At 46.7% G+C, this 20842-nt stretch overlaps 1 protein-coding gene and 1 pseudogene across 4 annotated transcripts in view; both read left to right on the top strand.

Moving 5' to 3' along the window:
- The window catches only part of EVA1C (eva-1 homolog C), a 108116-nt gene that overhangs the window by 25805 nt on the left and 61469 nt on the right, over window positions 1–20842 (top strand). For 3 of the 4 annotated variants that reach the window (XM_037990627.2, XM_007964974.3, XM_007964952.3), the window contains exon 2: window positions 16770–16966. The exons of the other annotated variant lie outside the window; for it this stretch is intronic. In XM_037990627.2, the coding sequence (XP_037846555.1) occupies window positions 16770–16966 (197 nt within the window). The remainder of the gene's footprint in view (window positions 1–16769; window positions 16967–20842) is intronic. 4 annotated transcript variants of the gene reach the window in all.
- LOC103217059 (histone demethylase UTY-like) lies at window positions 18055–19938 on the top strand (annotated as a pseudogene).

Below are 20842 nucleotides of genomic sequence, written 5' to 3'. Positions count from 1 at the left end.
AGGTTGCAATCACACCACTGCACTCCAGCTTGGGTGACAGAGTGAGACACTCTGTCTCAAAAAAAAAAAAAAAACCAAAAATGACCATGAAAAGGGCGTTCATTTATGGTATAAGAGCTGAAACCAAATGGCAGAGGTTCCTCGATGGAGCTCTGCTGGGACCGTGCTTATCAGCCATTGAACCTCTTCACCACCTGGTGCACATCCAGGAAGGCCCCGCTGGTATTGATGTAGGGGTTATAAATAAACATTATCAAGTAGGTGAATTTGCAGCTACAGAATCTGCAGGTAATGAAGATTGATTGTAGATGCACCAATGAACTGGAGGTCAGATTTTCAACTTAACCATCCAGGAGATGGCCAGCAACCCAGAGCTAGAAAAAAGGATTCCTGGAGGGTGGAGAAGAAAATAGAAGTCTTACAGGCTCAGAGACAGACGAATGTCATCCCTCAGCTGTCACCTGAGCTGTGGCTATAAAATGAGGCAACAGACTAAGAATAGTAAGCATAAGATTGAGGCCAGGCTTGGTGGCTCATGCCTGTAATCCCAGCACTTTGGGAGGCCAAGGCGGGCAGATCACTTGAGGTTGGGAGTTAGAGACCAGCCTGACCAACATGGTGAAACTCCGTCTCTACTAAAAATACAAAAAAAATTAGCCAGGCGTGGTGGCGCACGCCTGTAATCCCAGCCACTTGGGAGGCCAAGGCAGGAGAATCACTTGAACTGGGGAGGCAGAGGTTACAGTGAGCCGAGATCTCGCCACAACACTCCAGCCTGGGCAACAGAGTAAGACTCCATCTCAAAAAAAAAAAAAAAAAAAGATTGGGGCAGTCAGAAGTGACCACAGTCAGCAAAGGAAGGATGAGGGGGAGTGAATAAAGGGTTCACAGGAGAATTAAGAAAGTATGGGCCCTTGGGGCCATTCGGTGAAGCTGAGCCAGGTCACTGGCGAGTGTGCCAGGGAATCAATTAAGGATGAATATGAAGCTTGAGGCCAGGCCAGCATAATTACCATGTGGGCGCCCGTATTTCTTTACATTTGCTGACTGTCAATCCAGCCTCCTGTGTTTCTGTGAAATGCAAAGGAAGAAATGCTGTGACTTCCCCTCATTCTAAGGTGAAACCAAAGAAGGGGAAACTGAGAGACTTGTCCGAAATCCTCCACCGAGCCAATGTGGGGGCTGGAATAGATACAGCCAGTCGCCCAACCTGTTCTCTAGGCACGGCTTTTTGGATCTGCCATTTACATCTGCTTCAAGTTTTAGAAACTTCCAGGTTCTGGCTTTTTTGCTGCTTTGAGGGAACAAAGCAGTTCGGTCAAGTGTACAACAAATCTGTCCTTCTCCTAAATCCGATCATCTTCAAAATAGATTTTTGAGGTTTATAGTACTACTCTCCAAATGTCATTATCATCCCTAAAGTGGAAAAAAAAAAGGTTTAATTATTATGAGCAGTGAAATTACCATATAATCTTCCAATTAACTGAATAAGGCACCAAATAAGTGCCCTCAAGCCTTAATTTCTACCTTGAAGTTAAGGTAGGTATATCATGCCTACCTTGATCATCCTACACATCCTCAAAGTGGGCAGAGTTGAAAGGCTAAGTGGGTGGGGTGTGAAGGGGTGCCCTTCCACCCTCCTGTCTGTTTGTCGAGCTCTGTTGGTCCTTCCGATTGGTTGGCGACCCTGAGTGTTTCTGAGAGCCTTTTGTTGTACGTGGGGTTAGAACCACTAATCTGGCCAATTCCAAGCAGAAAAGATCAAGTATAGATTTCATATCTGAGTTTTAAGTGGTAGTAAAAAGTTGCATTAAGTTATCAAATGCACTGCGATCCTGGCTTCATCGCCAAGTAGCTCTGCAGTTTGGGGATTATGCTGCGTCCCGAAGTAAAGAAAAGAAAATTGTTCTGTTTAGATGCTTGGGGTAAAGGGGGATTGATCCAGTTACTTTTAAATTAATCTAATTCAGATGGTGTTCACTGCATAACTTTCTAAGGTTGGTACTTGGTCAAAGAACAAGGTGTTCATTTTTATAGGATTGAGGGCTTTTGGTTGAAAAGGCATGAAGAAGTTTCTACCAGTCCTGTTTGAAATAAAATAGTAGTGTAATCTAAAGATTGTAATTCAAGACCAACACAACACATTTAGAGTAAGTTTTTAAAATTGGTTGACTGATGTACTTCTCCCTCTCTCTTTCTGTAGATGTGCATGTAGCATATTACATAGAGAAATCTATAAGCCCTGGGTTATGTTGGTTGCTGATGAGGATTAATTAGAACCTACCACTCAGTTATTCACTTTTGATCTGCTCTTGCTCTGGTAGTCTTCTTCACTGTGTTATTCATTCAAGAGCTGTTCATTGGGCCAGGCGCAGTGGTTCACACCTGTAATCCCAGCACTTTTGGAGACCGAGGCGGGCAGATCACCTGAGGTCGGAAGTTTGAGACCAGCCTGACCAACATGGAGAAACCCTGTCTCTGTTAAAAATACAAAAAATTAGCCAGGTGTGGTGGCACATGCCTGTAATCTCAGCTACTCAGGAGGCTGAGGCAGGAGAATCGCTTGAGCCCAGGAGGTAGAGGTTGCAGCGAGCCAAGATCGTGCCATTGCACTCCAGCCTGGGCAACAAGAGTGAAACTCCCTCTCAAAAAAAAAAAAGAAAAAAAGAAAAAGAACTCTTCATTTTCCTATATGATGACATTCTGCCATTCTACTATATGACAAAGTCTTTCTAGCTATTCAGGATATACCAATAAATAAAGCAAAGTCCTTGCTTACATCGCAGAGGGGAGAAACAGGCAACAGCTCTCTATGCAGCAAAATACAGCAGAGCCAGGGGTGTGGGGCAGGAGGTGTGCTGTCTTGCAGAGCAACCCAGAAAGGTCTGATTGATGAGGCCACATTGGTACAAGAGGCTGAATGAAGGGAGGAAGGGAGAAAGCAGATGTTTGGAGGAAGACTGCTTCGGGCTGAGAGACAGTTAAAGCAAAGGTCCCGAGGTCAGAGTATGCTTAGCATTTTTGAGAAACAAGAAGGCACTGTGGCTGGAGTCAAGCAGGAGAATGGCAGGAGATAAGGTTGGATGAGGTCGGATGAAGCAGAAGGGGCCCCAGTGGCATGGGACTTTAGATTTTTGTTTGGAGTCAGAAATCCATGCAATGGATTGACATGTGTACACAAATGCCGAGACAGCCACAAAAATCTGAAATCCATACATATAAATATACATATGGGCAACTACATAGGAAAATCCACTTAAAATACATGTGAACATATGGGGGGAAATTATGGGGCTTGATGAATCAGAGGGTTGGTGTACAGAAAGGGAAAAGAAGTGAGAAAAAGTGACAAGATGGGTGATAATTGGGTGACTATCAGAAACCAATGTTAACTACAAGAATTCAAAGTCCAGGTGTAGCCCAGAATGAGGTTTCTTCCATCCTGTGCCTCCCCTGTCTTCTGGGGCCTTGTCCCCTCTGTCGTTCACTTGTGACAGCAAACAGGGGAGAGAGAGGGAGTGGAGGTCACAAAGGGTCTCAAGGGCCAGACCTTCAAGTGGCAAGCATCATTTCTGCCCTCTTTCCGTTGCCCAGAATTTTCCACTGGCCCAGTGTACTGCAAGGAGAGATTGGGGCAGGGCGGGCCGGGAAACATACTACTCCCGTGTGCTCAGGAAGAAAACATATTGTCTCTGCCTTGTCTGGACTCTCAGTTCACCTTCTCTCCTCTGTGGTTTGTTTCAGGACTAGGATCTGAGCTCATCACTTAAGAGTGGTCACAGCTATCCTTGGTCATCCCTAACTTGGGAACCCTCCAAATATCTAAAACACAGGCTGGTGGCTCTAGTTCTCTTCACAATGAACCTCCAGGTTCACCTTCTTATTCTCACACCTGGGACTAGAGGAAGGACTTAAACTCAGACCTAACTTCACCTTTTGATCTTGATGCCCCTGGGTGTGTAGTGCCAGTCCTGAGCCCTTGTTCATGGGCTCTTTCCTGTACCCTCAGGACCCCTGACTCATGGCTCCCCACCCCCCAACCCCATGCCGTTGCCAGTTCTCTAAATGCATTCACAAACACAAAAGAAAAGAACATCTTTTTCTAGAAAAGGACTTTCAAACAGGTAAAAACACCTTTCAGTATTTGGGAATACAAGGGTGTGGTCTTTCATCTAAAGCATTACCAAGTGGAGGGTGGCACGCTATTAAAAAAAAAAAAAAAAAAAGGGAAGGCAAGGACATAGCAATTGAATTCCTTTCTCTTCCCAGAAGTAAGATTGTGAAATTGGCCCCTGGTGATTAGGGGACTTTAGCACACCGATGTGGGGCCAGTGACTGAGGTTCTTACATCCTGCGCTCAGAGTGACTGAGGCAAAGTCAGCCCTCAGGAAACTCAGACTTCATTGGAAGCCTCTGGCTTCAGAAAAGAAAGAGAAGAAGAATGTACAGCTCGTTTGGCCTCTTCTAAATACTAGTAACTTTTTAGATCTTAATTATTAGGAAGGAAGGAGGGAAGGAAGGAAGGGAGGGAGGGAAGAAGGGAGGGGAGGGAGGGAGGAAGGGTGGGGAGGGAGGGTTCCCTTTTCCTCCAGGCTCAGCAGGGACGTGTCTGGACTGAGGGCAGTCACGGGGCTATGTACTGGTCTCTGAGCTGTCTACCTTACATCAAGGTGCTCAGAGCTGAGAGGGCTGGCTGCGAGTGTAATTTGATTAGAGCTGGGTTGTTCAGCATTGTACCAATGGAAGATCTATGTTAATTAGTGTTCTTCAAGATTTACAGTACATGGCAGGGTACAGTGGCTCATGCCTGCAATCCCAGCACTTTGGGAGGCCTAGGCAGGTGGATCACCTGAGGTCAGGAGTTGGAGATCAGCCTGACCAACACGGTGAAACCCAGTCTCTACTAAAAATACAAAAAATATTAGCCAGGCATTGTGGCAAGCACTGTAACTCCCAGCTACTTGTGAAGCTGAGGCAGAAGAATCTCTTGAACCCAGGAGGTGGAAGTTGTAGTGAGCCAAGATTGCACAATTGCACTCCAGCATGGGCAAGAAGAGTGAAACTCCGTCTCAAAAACCAAACAAACAAACAAAACCCTTACACTATAATTGTAATACCTTAGAGATGTGTAGTGGTTTATGGTAAAGAAGAAAAAAGATGCTTATGCCCATTATATCATTTAATCCTCACAGCAAAACATGAAGCCACCAATTCCAAGAGGTGTCTGTCACAGCCACACACCCTAATCCCAGGCTGAGCCATAGTCTTGGGATTTTTATTAATTTACTCATTTTAGAGATAGAGTCTTGCTCTGTCCTCCAGGCTGGAGTGCAGTGGTGTGATCTTAGCTCACTGCAACTTCAAGTTCCTGGGCTCAAGAGGTCTGTGTGTGCCAGCCACCACACCTGGCAATCTTGGGTCTTGTTTTTTTTTGTTTTTATTTTTGTTTTTCTGAGACAGAGTCTTACTCTGTTGCCCAGGCTGGAGTGCAGCGGCGTCATCTCGGCTCAGTGCAACCTCTGCCTCCTGGGTTCAAGCAATTCTCCTGCCTCAGTCTCCCGAGTAGCTGGGATTACAGGCATCCACATCATGCCCTGCTAATTTTCTGTATTTTTAGTAGAGATGGAGTTTCACCACGTTGGCCAGGCTGGTCTCCAACTCTTGATCTCAGTGATCTGCCCGCCTCGGCCTCCTAAAATGCTGGGATTACAGGTGTGAGCCACCACACCTGGCCTCATTAGAGTGTTTCTGTGACATCACCTGAGACAGCATTGGGTATTTCAGGTGTCAAGGTCATTTTATGGGCCGGGAGTCGTCGCTGGGAGACGGTGAAAGGCTTTTGCCATATGCCACATTAGAGGCTTTGTAGAGGGGTTATCGAATGGAGAACATGTCCCTCCCAGCTCAGCAGCTTCCACTCTGTACTGTGTGGGCTGGGGCAATCTTACTGGCTCCCATCCCACGTCCCATTAATATGGCTTGAAGGGCAAGTCAGATACAAAGTCCATTCCCTAATATAATCAGGTAAAAGAGATGTAACCATTTCATATGAAGCATGTTCAAATACACCAACTTGCATAATTCTACAAACCCTTACATTTTTAAGTTCTAGACCCAGGAGCTTTTCTTCTCCACCGGCCAGTGCAAAAAGGCTTTCAGTCGCCAGCAGAGGGTTGAGCCAAGGAACCTCGGCCCTTTTGTCCATCTTTATCTTGATGAACCTGCCTCAACATTGGCCCAGGCAATTGCTGGACAGCTTTCTCATTGTAATCTCTGCTTAATGACTTTTAAAATTTCTCCAAACTAGGGTGAATACAGCAAACCCATTTGGAACTCCTTAATGCTAGCAGCCAGCAAGGGCTCTTTTTGGTCCACCCAACCTTCAACAGTGTTGTATTAAGACCTTTGTTTTCACCTCATCAATTTCCATTCTATTCTTCTCATTTCCTAAGCACCACTGAAGATTTTCAGCCTAATGGGATGAGTCCCATGGCGCTTCCCTTTTTCCTCTTTGTTTTAGCTTTATTAATGTTTTGTTTAATCTCTTTACTTCTTAATAACTGCTTAAATACATCCACCTTCCTGGGATGAGTCCTTTGACTCTGTCCTCTGCTTTTCTGCGTTCTTTTATTAATTGCCCTAATGTTTTTATTAGCATCTCTAAGACCCACAAGGGGAAGCTGAGATAGCAAATTCAATAAGGCTTTTCTGACCATAGTTTGATTTTGCAGCAGTGAGATTGCATGAGGTGTCCATGCAAATGGGGCCCCCTTAATCACAGCATTTCCCATGACCTGGGTAACAGGCATATTTAGTGGGTGGATATCACAGTCGTCATAAAGCCAGTCCCATGTGGCCTTCATACAACGCATATTAGCTGCTTCATCCTGAGCACTCCACTTGGCATTTATAGGTAGAGTTGGACAGTCCCCCTTCTCAGGGTAAACAAACTTTATGGTGACTTTTATCCAGCCTACTAGGCTGGCTGTTGCCTCAGGAATAACCTGCTCTATGTCCAGATTGTATATAGCCATCTGAGGTTGTTCCATAGTGAGCTGTGGATCCTGCATCAACCCAAACATGCTCTTCCCCTCTGCAGCATGTAAAACCAAAGATGCTGCCCCTAAATTAGTTACTCTCACAGTCCATTTTAGTAAAGGTCCCTCAGGGAGTTGATGATACTGAACCACAAAATAAAACAGTTGCTTCACACTCTACCCCTTGGTTTCAGTAGTTTCTTGATTTTGCCCTTCCCCCACATTGACTACCTTCTTGGCAACCACGTTTCAGAGGTATTTTCTGTTGTTTCTGCATAATTTTGCCCTTAGGGAATGGCTCCAAAGCTAGTGACCAAAGCTCAGACTCACTGACATCTAAGCTTGGTGTAGAATTGAGGCTTGACCTAGCACTCTCTTTTATTTTTATTTTAGCTATTATAGATAACAATAACCAAAAGATTGAATATTTTACTTCTTTATTATTAGTTTGCATTTCCTTGCACATCCAGCAAACCAACTTCTCAAGAGTTGGATCTGTCTCTAAATTCCAGTGGTAACTTTCACCTTTAGTAACTGAGTGCAGTACGGCTGTGACTTCATACCATGGGTGACTATGCAACCATCCAGGAATCAAAGGTCCCTTATCCTCCTTCCTCTTATTTTTTCTCTTCCCAAAGCACATGTTTCTATGAGCTAGGGCCATGGCCAGCAAATCCCACTTCTGACACCAATTGTGTGAAAACACACACACATACACGCACATGTGCACTAAAACTCAAAGTACTTTCTCTATTCTTTCACTCAACAACAATCAACACAGACTATTTTTGTGACCAAATGTTTGGTGATTCCTCCCCACCAACAAGCAAACAAACAATTCTGCAGCAAATACCAGCTGGGTATATTCCAATTCAATTCTGACACCATCTACCTGGAGATAGCATCATATCCCACAGATTGAGGGCTCAGTCCCCAAGACTATTGCCCCTCTTCCCAGCAGTCACAGTCCGGGCCTCCAGAACTTCTGAACAACCAGCTTCAAGCTGAGGTTCCCGTGACCCCCTCCCTGGGTTCCATCAATATGGAGTGGTTCACAGAAAAACTTTAGGGAAGTTTACTGTGTTTATCAGTTTACTGTAAAGGCTGTTACAAAGGATACAGATGACGAGACACATAGGGAAAGGGATGAGGGAAGGAGTGAGGAGCTTCTATGCCCAGCCTGGGTGCCCTGCTCCCCAGAAACCTATACGTGTTCTGCCATCCAGAAGCTCTCCAAACCCAGTTCTTTTGGATTTTTATAGAAGCATCATTACATAGGCACAATTGATTAAATCACTGGCCATGAGTGACCAACATAACCTTCAGTTCCTGTCCTCTCCCTGGAAATTGGGCATAGGCTCAAAGTCCCAACTCTCTAATCTTGCCTTGGTCTTTCCAGGGACCAGCCCCCATCCTGAAGCTAGCTAGGGGCTTCCAGCCATCAGTCAACTTATTAGCATACAAAAACACATCACTTTGGAGATTCTAAGGGTTTTAGGAGTTGTATGGAAGGAAACACATGAAAGATCAAATATATATTTCACAATATCACACTCCTGTAGAACACTTTGGGACACGTACCATGATTCTTTGAAAATCACTTACATCATTCCAGTATAAATCAATGAAAATGACTGAGGCAAGTTGTAATCATTTTAGGGGGTTTATCTGCCAAAGTTAAGGACACCCACCCGGGAGACAGTCCAAAGATAATTTTAAGGGCTTCAATATTTAAAGGGGAAAGGATGGATATTGGGGGAATATCCAATTTTCATATGAGGGTGAGTAGAGGAAATAGTCGTTCATGCTGTCACTTCATCTGGGTAAGTGAATCTGCAATTTTACACAAGATAACGTAAACAATAGGGCAGGGGAAGCAACCAGATATGCATTTGTCTCAGGCGAATAGAAGGATGACTTTGAGTTCTGTCCGGTCCGCATCTGTGGATAAGCTATCAATTTACATTGCCAGGGTGAAATTCAACAGAACTGTTTTCAAGCAAAGATCTTGGGGCCTGTAAGGAATCTCTTTGTGGGTAAAAGGTAAGGGATGTATGTAGCTTTTTATCTTTGTAGCCGTCTTAGTTAGGAACGAAGTAGGAGGCAGGTTTGTGTGACCCAGTTCCCAGCTTGACTTTTCCCTTTGGCTTAGTAAGTATGGGGCCCCAAGATTTATTTTCCTATCACACTGGTCTTTCTGTAGTCACTGGATTATTTGAATATTAATGGATTTGCATTGTAAATGTGATAAAGATGACGCTCCAAAGAAGGACTTTCCTATGTCTTTCAGAAGACAGAAGAGAGCTCCCACCACTCTCAGGGGTTCATGTCATGAACTCTTGATCTGTATTCAAAAAATGAAAACTGTAGAACTTTGGTTTAAGCTGTTCTAAGATTTGCTCAACCCAGGCCTTTCCAGATACTCCTTTGAGGAAGGTTTTAGCCATGGCAGTAGCCGTAAGAGTTTCTGCTGATACACAGTGGGAGGATTCATCAGGGAAGAGTATCTTGGAGTTGCACATGAGCTGTACCAAGATCCCTGAACAATGTGAAGCTGATAAAAAAGGAGTCTACATCCGGCTGGGTGCGGTGGCTCATGCCTGTAATCCTAGCACTTTAGGAGGCCAAGGCGGGCAGATCACTTGAGGTCAGGAGTTCGAGACCAGCCTGGCCAACATGGTGAAACCCCCATCTCTACCAAAAAAAAAAAAAAAAAAAATTAGCCAGGCATAGTGGCACGTGCCTGTAGTCCCAGCTACTTGAGAGGCTGAGGCAGGAGAATCGCTTGAACCTGGGAGGTGGAGATTGCAGTGAGCTGAGATTGTGCCACTGCACTCCAACCTGGGTGACAGAGTGAGACTCCGTCTCGAAAAAAGAAAAAAAAAAAAGAAAAAGTCTACATCCTCCCATTTCCTCTCCTCACCAGTTTAACAAGGATCAACAGAGCATCTCCAGGCTCAACTGGATTCCAGGACTGATTTCTTAACAGAGTGTGCCCATCTGCCATCTTTCAGGATAGTTAATACTTGCCCACAAATAGAGTTAGATTGTAAAAGCTCTGACTGAAACTATTAAGAAATAAAGCAGTTTTGACTGATCCAACACGATGGCTAATTTTACCGGGAGGGAATCATTAATAAACAGCTGCATTAGTAGTTGTTCTTTAAAAAGGATCTCTCTTGAACCAGCCAAGAAACCAAGGTGTGGAAAGCTCAGTGGCATGACTCTGCCCAGCACAATGAAATGCATGAGCTTGCCGACTGGGAAAGGAGCATGCCGGAAAGGGCGTTAGATTAGGAGCAGCTCATCTATCATCTGCCTTTTGTTTAAGGATGACCTTGGCAGCTGGCTCCTGCTCCACCCCACTTCCTACCTTCATCCTGGGAGACGCCTGGTCCACAGGGCATCTTCACTCTCAGTCCTGGCATCCTTGTTTCCAGCAACCCTCTCCATCAACCTCTTCTACCTCCTTCCGTGGCCACTCCTGGACATTTCCACAACCTGCAAATCCACCTTGAAATCACTCCTCAAACAATCGTGGGCACAGCCTCCTGCCTTTCCAGCCTGCTGTGTGATTCCCTCACTCTGACCTTGCTGGTCCTCAGCAGGATCTCTGGTCCCTTGGGCCCCTCCCCTCTTCTGTGCTCATTTCCTTTCTTATATTTAGCTTGGAGCCCACGGTTCATCATTTTGAGCAGTCTTTGACAATATCCCCCTTCAAACTTGTCAGACCATAACCCACAGTAAGAAATCTAATACATATGAGCTGGGCTCAGTGGCTCATGCCTGTAATCCCAGCACTTTGGGAGGCTGAGGTGGGTGGATCACTTGAGGTCAGGAGTTCCAGACCAGCCTGGCCAAAAACAAAAATTAGCTGGGCATGGTGGCGGGCACCTGTAATCCCAGCTACTCCAGAGGCTGAGGCAGGAGAATTGCTTGAATCCAGGAGGTGAAGGTTGCAGTGAACCGAGATCGCGCCACTGCACTCCAGCCTGGGCGACAAAGGGAGACTCTGTCTCGGGCCAGCGGGGGTAGAGAAAGAAATCTAATACATATGGTCTAAGGGTCATCTGCATATGTATTTATCTATACACATATATATATGCACAAGCCTCTTTCAACTGTAACTCAATCACAATTATTTAAAAATCTCTCCCTGAACATCAGTTCTTACAGTTACAGCTCTATTTCTCTCATCTTCACCACACTGTTGCAACAGTCATCTATACAAACTGTATTAGTATTCCTATTGCTTCTGTAACAAGTTGCCACAAACTCAGTGACTTAAAACAGCACACATTTATTCTCTTACCGTTCTGGCAGTCAGATGTTTGCAATGAAGATTTCTGCATGGCTGCATTCCTTTTGGAGGTTTCAGGGCAAAATCTATTTCCTTGCCTTTTCCCGTTTCTAAAGACTGCCTACATTCTTGGGCTCATGGCTGCATCATTCCAACTACTGCTTCCATTGTCACAACTCCTTTCTCTGACTCTGACTCTCTTGCCTTCCTCCTTTTTTTCTTTGAGATGGAGTTTCTCTCTTGTTGCCCAGGCTGGAGTGCAATGGCACTATCTCAGCTCACTGCCACCTCCACCTCCCGGGTTCAAGAGATTCTCCTGCCTCAGCCTCCCAAGTAGGGAGGGATCACAGGTGTGCACCACCACACCCAGTTAATTTTCATATTTTTAGTAGAGACAAGGTTTCACTATGTTGGCCAGGCTGATCTCGAACTCCTGACCTCAGATGATCCACCCACCTCGGCCTCCCAAAATGCTGGGATTACAGGTGTGAGCCACTGCACCCAGCCACCTTCCTCCTTTTAAGAACTCTTGTGATTATATAAACCCCTTCCAGATAATCCAGGATAATCTCCCCAACTCAAAATCCTGAACTTAATCACATCTGCCAAGTCCCTTTTATCATGAATGTCTAGTAATGTAATCACTGGCCCTGGGGATTAAGGCCTGTGGACATCTTTGGGGGCCGTTATTCTGCCTACCACATGAGCCATCTTTGACTTTCTCAACTTCCACTCACTTTTCTTTTCTTTTTTTTTTTTTTTGTGACGGAGTTTTGCTGTTTTTGCCCAGCCTGGAGTGCAGTGGTGCAATCTTAGCTCACTGCAAGCTCCACTTCCCGGGTTCACGCCATTCTCCTGCCTCAGCCTCCCTAGTAGCTGGGACTACCAGCGCCCACCACCACGCCTGGCCAATTTTTTTTGTATTTTTAGTAGAGACAGGGTTTCACTGTGTCAGCCAGGATGGTCTCAATCTCTTGACCTTGTGATCTGCCGCCTGGGCCTCCCAAAGTGCTGGGATTACAGGCGTAAGCCACTGTGCCCCACCCTAAATAAACTTAATTTTTTAGAGAAGTTCTAGGTTCATAGAAAAATGGAGCAGAGGCTGAGCGCGGTGGCTCATGCCTGTAATCCCAGCACTTTGGGAGGCTGGGATTGCCTGGGTGACAGAGCAAGACAACAACAAAAAAAAAAAAAGAAAGAAAAAAAAAATGGAGCAGAAAGTGCAGAGTTTGCATCAACCTCTACTCCCCCTCACCACACACGCACATGCACAGCTTCCCTCACTAGCAGTATCACCTGAGCGGGACATTTGTCATGATCAATGAGCCTACACTGACACACACTATCACCCAGAGTCCATAGTTTACATTAGCGCTCACTCTTGGCATATGTTGCATGGGTCCGGACTTACGGACAATGACACGGGTCCACCATTGTAGTATCGCACAGAGTAGTTTCACTGCCTTAAAAATCCTCTGTGTTCCACCAATTCATTCCTCCTTTCTCCTGACCTCTGGCAACCATGGATATTTTCGCTGTCTCCATAGTTTTGCTTTTCCCAGAATGTCATATAGTTGGAATCATACAGTACACAACCTTTTCAGATTGGTTTCTTTCACTTAGGAATATGCATTTAAGGTTTCTCCATGTCTTTTTGTGGTTTGATCGCTCATTTCATTTTAGTGCTAAATAACATTCCATTGTCTGGATGTGGGCCTAGGTTTCTTTTTTTAATTTTTATTTATTTATTTATTTATTTATTTATTTATTTATTTTTTGAGATGGGGTTTTGCTCTGTCTCCCTGGCTGGAGTGCAGTGGCACAATCTCGGCTCACTGCAGCCTCCACCTCCAGGGTTCAAGCAATTCCTCCACCTCAGCATCCAGAGTAGCTGGGATTACAGGGGTGTGCCACCACACCCAGCTAATGTTTTGCCTTTTTTTGTAGAGACGGAATTTCACCATGTTGACCGGGCTGGTCTCAAACTCCTGACCTAAGGTGATCTGCCTGCCCCGGCCTCCCAAAGTGTTGGGATTACAGGTGTGAGCCACCACACCTGGCCAAGTCTAGGTTTTTGAAGAAGGAATTGAACTGAGTGTAGGGCAGGCTGTACTGCTGAAGTGTCTTCTTTGTACTTGGATTGTGCTAGGACTGATAGACTTCAAAGTGCAAAGCGCCTGAAGGATCTTGCATTAGTCAGTTCTATGCACTGAGCTTCTGCCCCCAGAATACCACTCTCAGAATAAGAATATGATAAGGCCGGTTAGATAGGTGGGGCATGGATTGAAGGCTCAGGTCACTGCACTGCACATACAGGTCTTGATGTAAATGGTCTGGCAGAGGTCAAGTTCTATTTAGCGGGGATAGACGATGTGACAGAATGAAGAAAGGTAATGGTCTAAACGCAGCAAAAGTTTCATTCCCACTCATGTGACAGTCGGTGGAGCAGGCAGCTCCTCTCTTCATGAACCTGGGACCCAGGTATCGTCCATCTTGTGGCTCTGCTTCTCCGGAGCCTTGTCATTTTTTTTATCTAGCTATAGTGACACGGTCTTTTGGATAAGCTGTGAATATTAAACCAAAGGCACACTCTGAAAATTGATTTGACATGTGGTCAGCTGCTTATTTAGCACAGTCTGGGGAATGCTGGGGTGATGGACAAGAAGGTTTTCATGAGGAGGCTGAAGAGATCTAAGTATGGGGGTGCCAGCCTGGGGCACTTCAGAAGGGGCACTGGCCTAGGGGTAGCATCAGGGTGACCCTGAGTTCCCTGGGGCAGGGTGTGGCTCATGACGGGGTGTTGAGAACCCACCAAGAAGGCTGGAACTTTCAGTACTCATTTTATGAGGGCCTGCCTGTGTGCCAGGCGGGAAGACACTGACCAGAGACCCAGGGCCACTGAGGGGTCTCGGCCTGGTCTCTTGGTGCCTGGGGGGTACACTGTGCAAGTGATGATGTGGTTCCAAGGGGCAGGACTCTGACCCACAATCCTGGTGCCAATGTCCATTTTGCCACTCATGTTGGATTTTGCTTCTCTAAGTGAACTTACTCAGGATGGCTGGATTCTTGGCCACTCTTCCAGTGGTTTTCAAGGGTGAAAAAAGGAGTTTCAGCAAGACAGCTAACGTCTGGATGAGCGTGCCAGAAAGTGTCTGTAGCCTTCCTGTAGAGAGCACTCTGGACTGGTGGGCGTGAGGACCCCAGGGCAGGCTGGCTCAGCCCCTTTGACTTCAGATTTCAGGGAAGCCCAGGGAGCTGGATTGGGCGCCTGGATTTTCCGAGAATTATGTTTCTGAGAGGATTTTGAAACCTAAACAGGAATACTTTACACACAGGTCATCGAGCAGGAATTGGGAAGTTCCGAAGCTGCCCTCCTTCACGCCACCTCCTCCCTTCAGAGGCCAAGGGCTGCCAAGATGTCTCCCACACACCTCAGTGAAAAGTCCCTGGCTCTCCTCCCAGCCGCCTCGCTGTGACCTCGTGAGGTGTGAGGAGGAGGAAGGGGATCTACATTCTGGATGAACCTTCCTTCCTCCTTGCCGAGAAATAGTTTAGGCCCTTGCGCCTGCTGGGCCTTAGAGCTTCTCAGAGCCCCGGGCCCAGTGTGGCTCCTGCAGGCTGCCCGGGAATTGCAAGGAGGCTGACTGGCTGCCTGTCTTATTTCCAGTGTCTGCTGCAACCCATTTCCTAAGCTTGGGTGGCTGAAAACAACAGAAATCCGTCTTCTCACAGTTCTGGAGGCCAGAGTCTGAATCCAGGTGTTGGCAGGGCTGTGCTGCCTTTGAAGGTTCGAGGGAAGACTCCTTCCTGGCCTTTTCCAGCTTTGGGTGGTGGCCGGCAGCACTCGGCATTCCTTGGCTTCAGATGCATCATTCCAGCTGCACGTGGCTGCCTTCCCTCTGTGGCTCTTCTTTTCTTCTTATAAGGACACCAGTCATATGGTGTTAAGGGCCCACCTTCCTCCAGTATATCGCCAACTTAATTCATGACATCTGCAACCCCCCCATTTCTAAATGTCACATTCTGAGGTTCCTGATGAATGTGAATTTGAGGAGACACTATTCAACCCACAGTAGAGCCCCACCATCACCTCCCCTCACCACGCCCTTGGAGCAGGCCCCTTCTCTGCACAGGGCACCCTGCCTGTCATTCCTCTCCAGCACCAAGACAGAGCTAAGAGTGATTTCTTGAAATGAAACTGCATCCTTTCATCCCAATAAGGCATGGCCTCACTAGTGGGAGATAAGCAAATGTAAGCCTTCCTCAGGACGGGCATCCACACGTCCAGGGTACACTCACCCCGATTTTTTTCCTGGTTTATAAAGGTGCTTCAGGACTCTTTGGCTCCTGGTCAATACCTTAGTGCTTCCTGAAGGGGAAAGAGCCCTCCAAACCATTCAGTGGGCCATCCCAGACCAAGGTTTCTGACCCTGACATTGAAACAGGAGGAGTTCCCTTATCCCCCTTGCAGGGCATGTGACAGGGTCATGGCTTGCTTCTTCAGTACCCTGCTGCTCAAACCCCTAGACGGAACATGCAGATGGGCAGGTCGTGGGGAGCATTTTTGGGCTCCGACCCCACAGCAGCATGTAGCATTGAGTGTTTACAGCTCCCGAAGCCCCAGTAGGCATGTGTTACAGCGGTCTCCTTCAGTTATGCGATCTGCAGGCAGCTTGTGTTAATCAGCTCAATTAGACCCTCTGCCTTATTACAAAGACAGAGGGCTTTCTGTATCCTGGATTCTTGCCTTAGTGTACTTGAAAAATCAGATCACACGTGGACTTAGAGAATGAGTGTGAGGTTTTATTGAGTGGAGGAGGTAGCTCTCAGATGGATGGGGAGCCAGAAGGGGGATGGAGTGGGAAGGTGGTCTTCGCCTAGAGTTGGGCCGCCCAGCAGCTAGACTCTCCCTCCAACTGCCCCCGACTGAATTCCATGTTGCCCCGCTGTCAAAAGCCTGCCGGCATCTGCTGGTATCTGTCGGTGTGCTCTTCTGCTCCTCTTGACGTCCAGCCACTTGTGTCTGTGCCCACTAGGGTCTTGGGTTTTTTATGGGCACAGGATGGGGGTCATGGCAGGCCAGAGTAGTCTTGGAAAATGCAACATTTGGACATGGAAACAGGAGTGCCTGTTCTCACTAAGGTCCATGGGCACAAACCCAAGGGTGGAGCCCTCACCAGGGACCCCATCCTTCTCTACCCAGCACTCCCCTGCCCCACTTCTGTATCAACATGAAAGCTGACATTTGCTCCTGTGCCCCACCTCTGGGCCTAGTTTGGTGACTTTTGCACCAGAGCTGCTAGGGAGGCCCCACCCCACATGTTGTTGACTGAACAGCCCTTCCCCAGGGGAACCAACCTCCTCCTGTCCCCAAACCCATGGAGGAGTGGTGGGTTCCTGGGCCTCTTGTAACCCGACTGAATATTTTCCAGGTTACCTAACCAAACTCCTGCAAAACCACACCACCTATGCCTGTGATGGGGACTATTTGAATCTACAGTGCCCTCGGCATTCTACGATAAGTGTCCAATCGGCATTTTATGGGCAAGATTACCAAATGTGTAGTTCCCAGAAGCCTGCCTCCCAGAGGGAAGACAGCTTAACCTGTGTGGCACCCACCACCTTCCAGGTATTGCCTTTTGTAGACATGTTAAGATGATACAGTTTCAACACACACTCTTTCTCTCTCTCTCTGGGTGTAAATATATTTGTGATTATATAGTTTAATCCAAGCACAACTGATCCATGAAAAATCCCAATTTATACAGATCACCAGTTTTGTAGGTGAGCCGTTATTTGCTTCTCAAAGAATTTGTTACCCAACAAAACTAAATAGAATTCCTACCTATTGTAGAGCCCCCTTTGTGCACTTCAATATGAATTTATTTGTAGGTTTACTCCTTACTTCAGTATAGCAAAGTACAACCAGGATGGATTCCAACCTCCAGGCCTACATCTCCCATAAATACTCCTGTAGAAAGGGAAGGTGGGTTCTTTAATGGAAACCACAAGTATCTCTTTGAGGCAGACATCTGAAGTCATGACCAAATTCTTAGAAAATGTACTCAAAGGGCCGGGCGTGGTGGCTCATGCCTGTAATCCCAGCACCTTGGGAGGTGAGGTGGGCGGATCACCAGGAGTTCAAGACCAGCCTGGCCAATATGGCGAAACCCCATCTCTACTAATAATGCAAAAATTAGCTGAGCATGGTGGCACGTACCTGTAGTCCCAGCTACTTGGGAGGGTGAGGGAGAAGAATCACTTGAACCCAGGAGGCGGAGGTTGCAGTGAGCTGAGATCGTGCCACTGCACTCTAGCCTAGGCAATAGAGTGAGACTCCATCTCAAAAAAAAAAAAAAAAAAAAAGAAAAGAAAAGAAAAAAGAAAATGTACTCAGGGAAGGAAATATCAGTAACCGCCTTGTGTTTTTTCATGGTTTGCTTCTCCAGTTATAGATAATCATGTCATTCTTGCTTGGAGCTATTTTAGGCAGCCTTTACTGACTCCTTCCTTCTACCAGATAGTACCAGGAATTGGGAGAGGTGTGGCTTAAGTCATTCTTCTTGTGGTTGGCATATTTAGGGAAATATTTGGTATAGGAGAAGGTCAAACTAATATTTCAGTGATAGTTTTAGACTTTGCATGGCTTTCAATCATCTGAGCAGCTTCTACTTTACCATCTGTGGCCCCTAACATATACAACTAGTTGACCAGGATTACTGAGTCACTCGGCCTTGGATTTTTTTTTTAATGCCTCCCAAGTTCCATATGAATACATTTAAAGCACGGAGTTTAAAGCAGCTGGCAAGTTGGAAGTCTGTTTGATTTTGTTGACCACAGGAAATATGGATAAAGATAAATTTGCTAGGAGAACTAAGGAGAAATAGGAGTAGCTTTAATGCTGTGTAGTTCTCCTTAAGGCCCAAATAGGAGACGCAAAACTAATGTGATGATGTAAGAAGTTTTCTATTTCTCATACCATCCCTTGCTTCCACTCCAAGCATAGTAGTATCTGGGTATTCAGGTGATTGGTGAAACACACCAGTTGAGTAGCCAAAATGAATGTGTTTGAATGACTGCCGGTGACATGGTTTCTATACCTTGAGGAGAAACAATGTTTCTTCAGGAGACAAAAAGTTGCTTTCCCTGTGTGCTCCACTCTCTTAGTCCTTTTTGTGCTGCTATAATAGCATACCTGAGCCTGGGTAATTCGTAAGGAACTGACATTGATTTCTCACTGTTCTGAAGGTCAGGAAGTCCAAGAGCAAGGGGCCACAGGTTTGGTGTCTCTACTTCCAGGATGGCTCCTTGAACACTACATCCTCTAGGGTGTTGGGGAACGCTGGTACTCATGTGGCAGAAATGGAAGGGGCAAGAGGAGAGGGGGCCAAACTTGCCTATTATAACAAGCCTAGTGCCTAGTGCCACTCTAACAACCTACTCCTGAAAACAACAACAACAACAACAACAACAACAAAAAACAGTATTAATCCATTTGTGAGGATGGAGACTTGATGGTCTAACCACCCCTTAATGACTCCACCTGTTAATACTGTTACAGTGGCAATTACATTTCGATGTGAGTTTTGGGGGGGATAAACATTCCAGCCATAGCACCCACCCTACCCCTAATTCTCTCTGTTGGACACCACCCCAGGAGCTACACCCCTCTTGACCCACCCCCATTTCTCAGTCACCTGCCCTGGCCATCCATCCTTGGATCCCACGCTACCTGCTGCCCTCCTGGGTGCATGAAATTGGCCAGTACCAACATTTTTTCTAAAGCGGCTACTTTGTAAAAGTATGAACTCCTGGCACACACTAGAGCATGGGCACCACCCCCAACATTCCACGGGTACCTGCCTCTGCCAGATACCCCTGAGGGAAGGGGATGTTCTATAACCAGGCCGACAGGTTAGCATCTGTGAACACAGTTCTGATGTTGTTGGGAGGGTTTGTTTGCCAGAAACATCCCCATGCACTACTCTTTCAACCAGAGGTCAAGAAGTCCTTTACTTTTGTGTCTTTTTTGTTTGTTTGAGACAGAGTTTTGCTCTTATTGCCCAGGCTGGAGTGCAATGGGGCAATCTTGGCTCACTGCAACCTCCAGCTCCCAGGTTCAAGCAATTCTCCTGCCTCAGCCCCCTGAGTAGCTAGGATCACAGGCGCCCACCACCACGCCCGGCTAATTTTTGTATTTTTTTGTAGAGACAGGGTTTCACTATGTTAGTCAGGCTGGTCTTGAACTCCTGACCTCAGGTGATCTGCCCGCCTCGGCCTCCCAAAATGCTGGGATTACAGGCATGAGCCACTGCGCCCAGCCTTCTTTTGTGTCTTTTAAGCTGCACTCGGAGCCCAGGCAAGGTGCTTCCTCAGAGGGAGGTTGCTTAACGTGGGGAGACGTCCACACGGAAGACCACAGCTGATCCATCCCTTGACTGTCAACAGGAAGTCCCCCTTTCTGCATTTTCCAGCTCATGACATAGTTTGGAAACAGCCCTGCCCTGGGGTCTGCTCTGCGGTTGTAACCGCGGAGCCCTCCAGTGACGTCTGTAGGCTGAGTCGTTTCACCATGACGTTTGGCCATGCCACATGCAGTCATCTGAAAGCTGCACCCTCTGGGGTCTGAGGGGTTTCTCGGGTGTTTTTTCTGATTGAGACACATCTGCTGGGCCCCTGAGAGAACGGGGTATAGCTGGCAGGGCCAGCATTCTTCGTGGAGATACTCCATGAGCTACTATGAGAACATGGTGACTCAGAGAGGCTCATGTGTTTGCACCAAATTCAGACCTAAAGCAATAAGCAGATTCTTGGGAATTTTTTTTTTTTTTTTTTTAACTGTACTTGGTGTCCTTTTTGTTTTTGTTTTAACCAGACCCAAGTTCAGGACCTCTGTGTTTATCACAGGCAGGACTTGTTCCATTTGGGAATGAGGACCTAGAGAACAGCAGCAAAATGCTGAGCCTTATCAGGACCTGGAGGAGGGCGTTCTGTGAGCTTCCAGAGAGCAGATGTCTTAAACACGAAGGAGCTGCCTGGAAAAAATCAGGAGACAGAGAGAGACTGAGATTTGAAGGAAAGCGTTTACTCCCAATGCTCAACAGAAAGTCTGAGTATTCCACTAAGAAAACTGCTCCCCGAGGGAGAAGTGGGTCCCATCCTCTTGAGTTTGATGAGGGTGGGAATCAATTTGTAATTTTTATTTTTTGGCCTGGGGACAGTTCATAAGCTGGAAAGGGTTTGGGTACTCAAGGGCTCCCCAGTGCACAGCTCTCCTGTGGCCTGTGGAGGGCTGTTTAAGGATGAAGGGCCAGGACTGTGATTGCTGATGGTCACAGCTCTTTCAGCTTAAAGCTAGGGGACCCCGCTCGAAGGGGACCTTGAAGTCCCCTGCACCCCAATACCGGAAAGTACTCTGACCTCGCTTGCACCTCCTAGAACCTCGGTAGTCAGTGCCTTTGCTGAAAGTATCAGCAGCCGCACCCGTGGTGGTGGATCAGAGGTT

Source organism: Chlorocebus sabaeus, chromosome 2, assembly GCF_047675955.1.
Source record: "Chlorocebus sabaeus isolate Y175 chromosome 2, mChlSab1.0.hap1, whole genome shotgun sequence".
Classification (NCBI taxonomy): Eukaryota; Metazoa; Chordata; class Mammalia; order Primates; family Cercopithecidae; genus Chlorocebus; species Chlorocebus sabaeus.
Note: the sequence above shows the minus strand (reverse complement) of the source record. Positions and strands in the feature narration are given on the sequence as shown.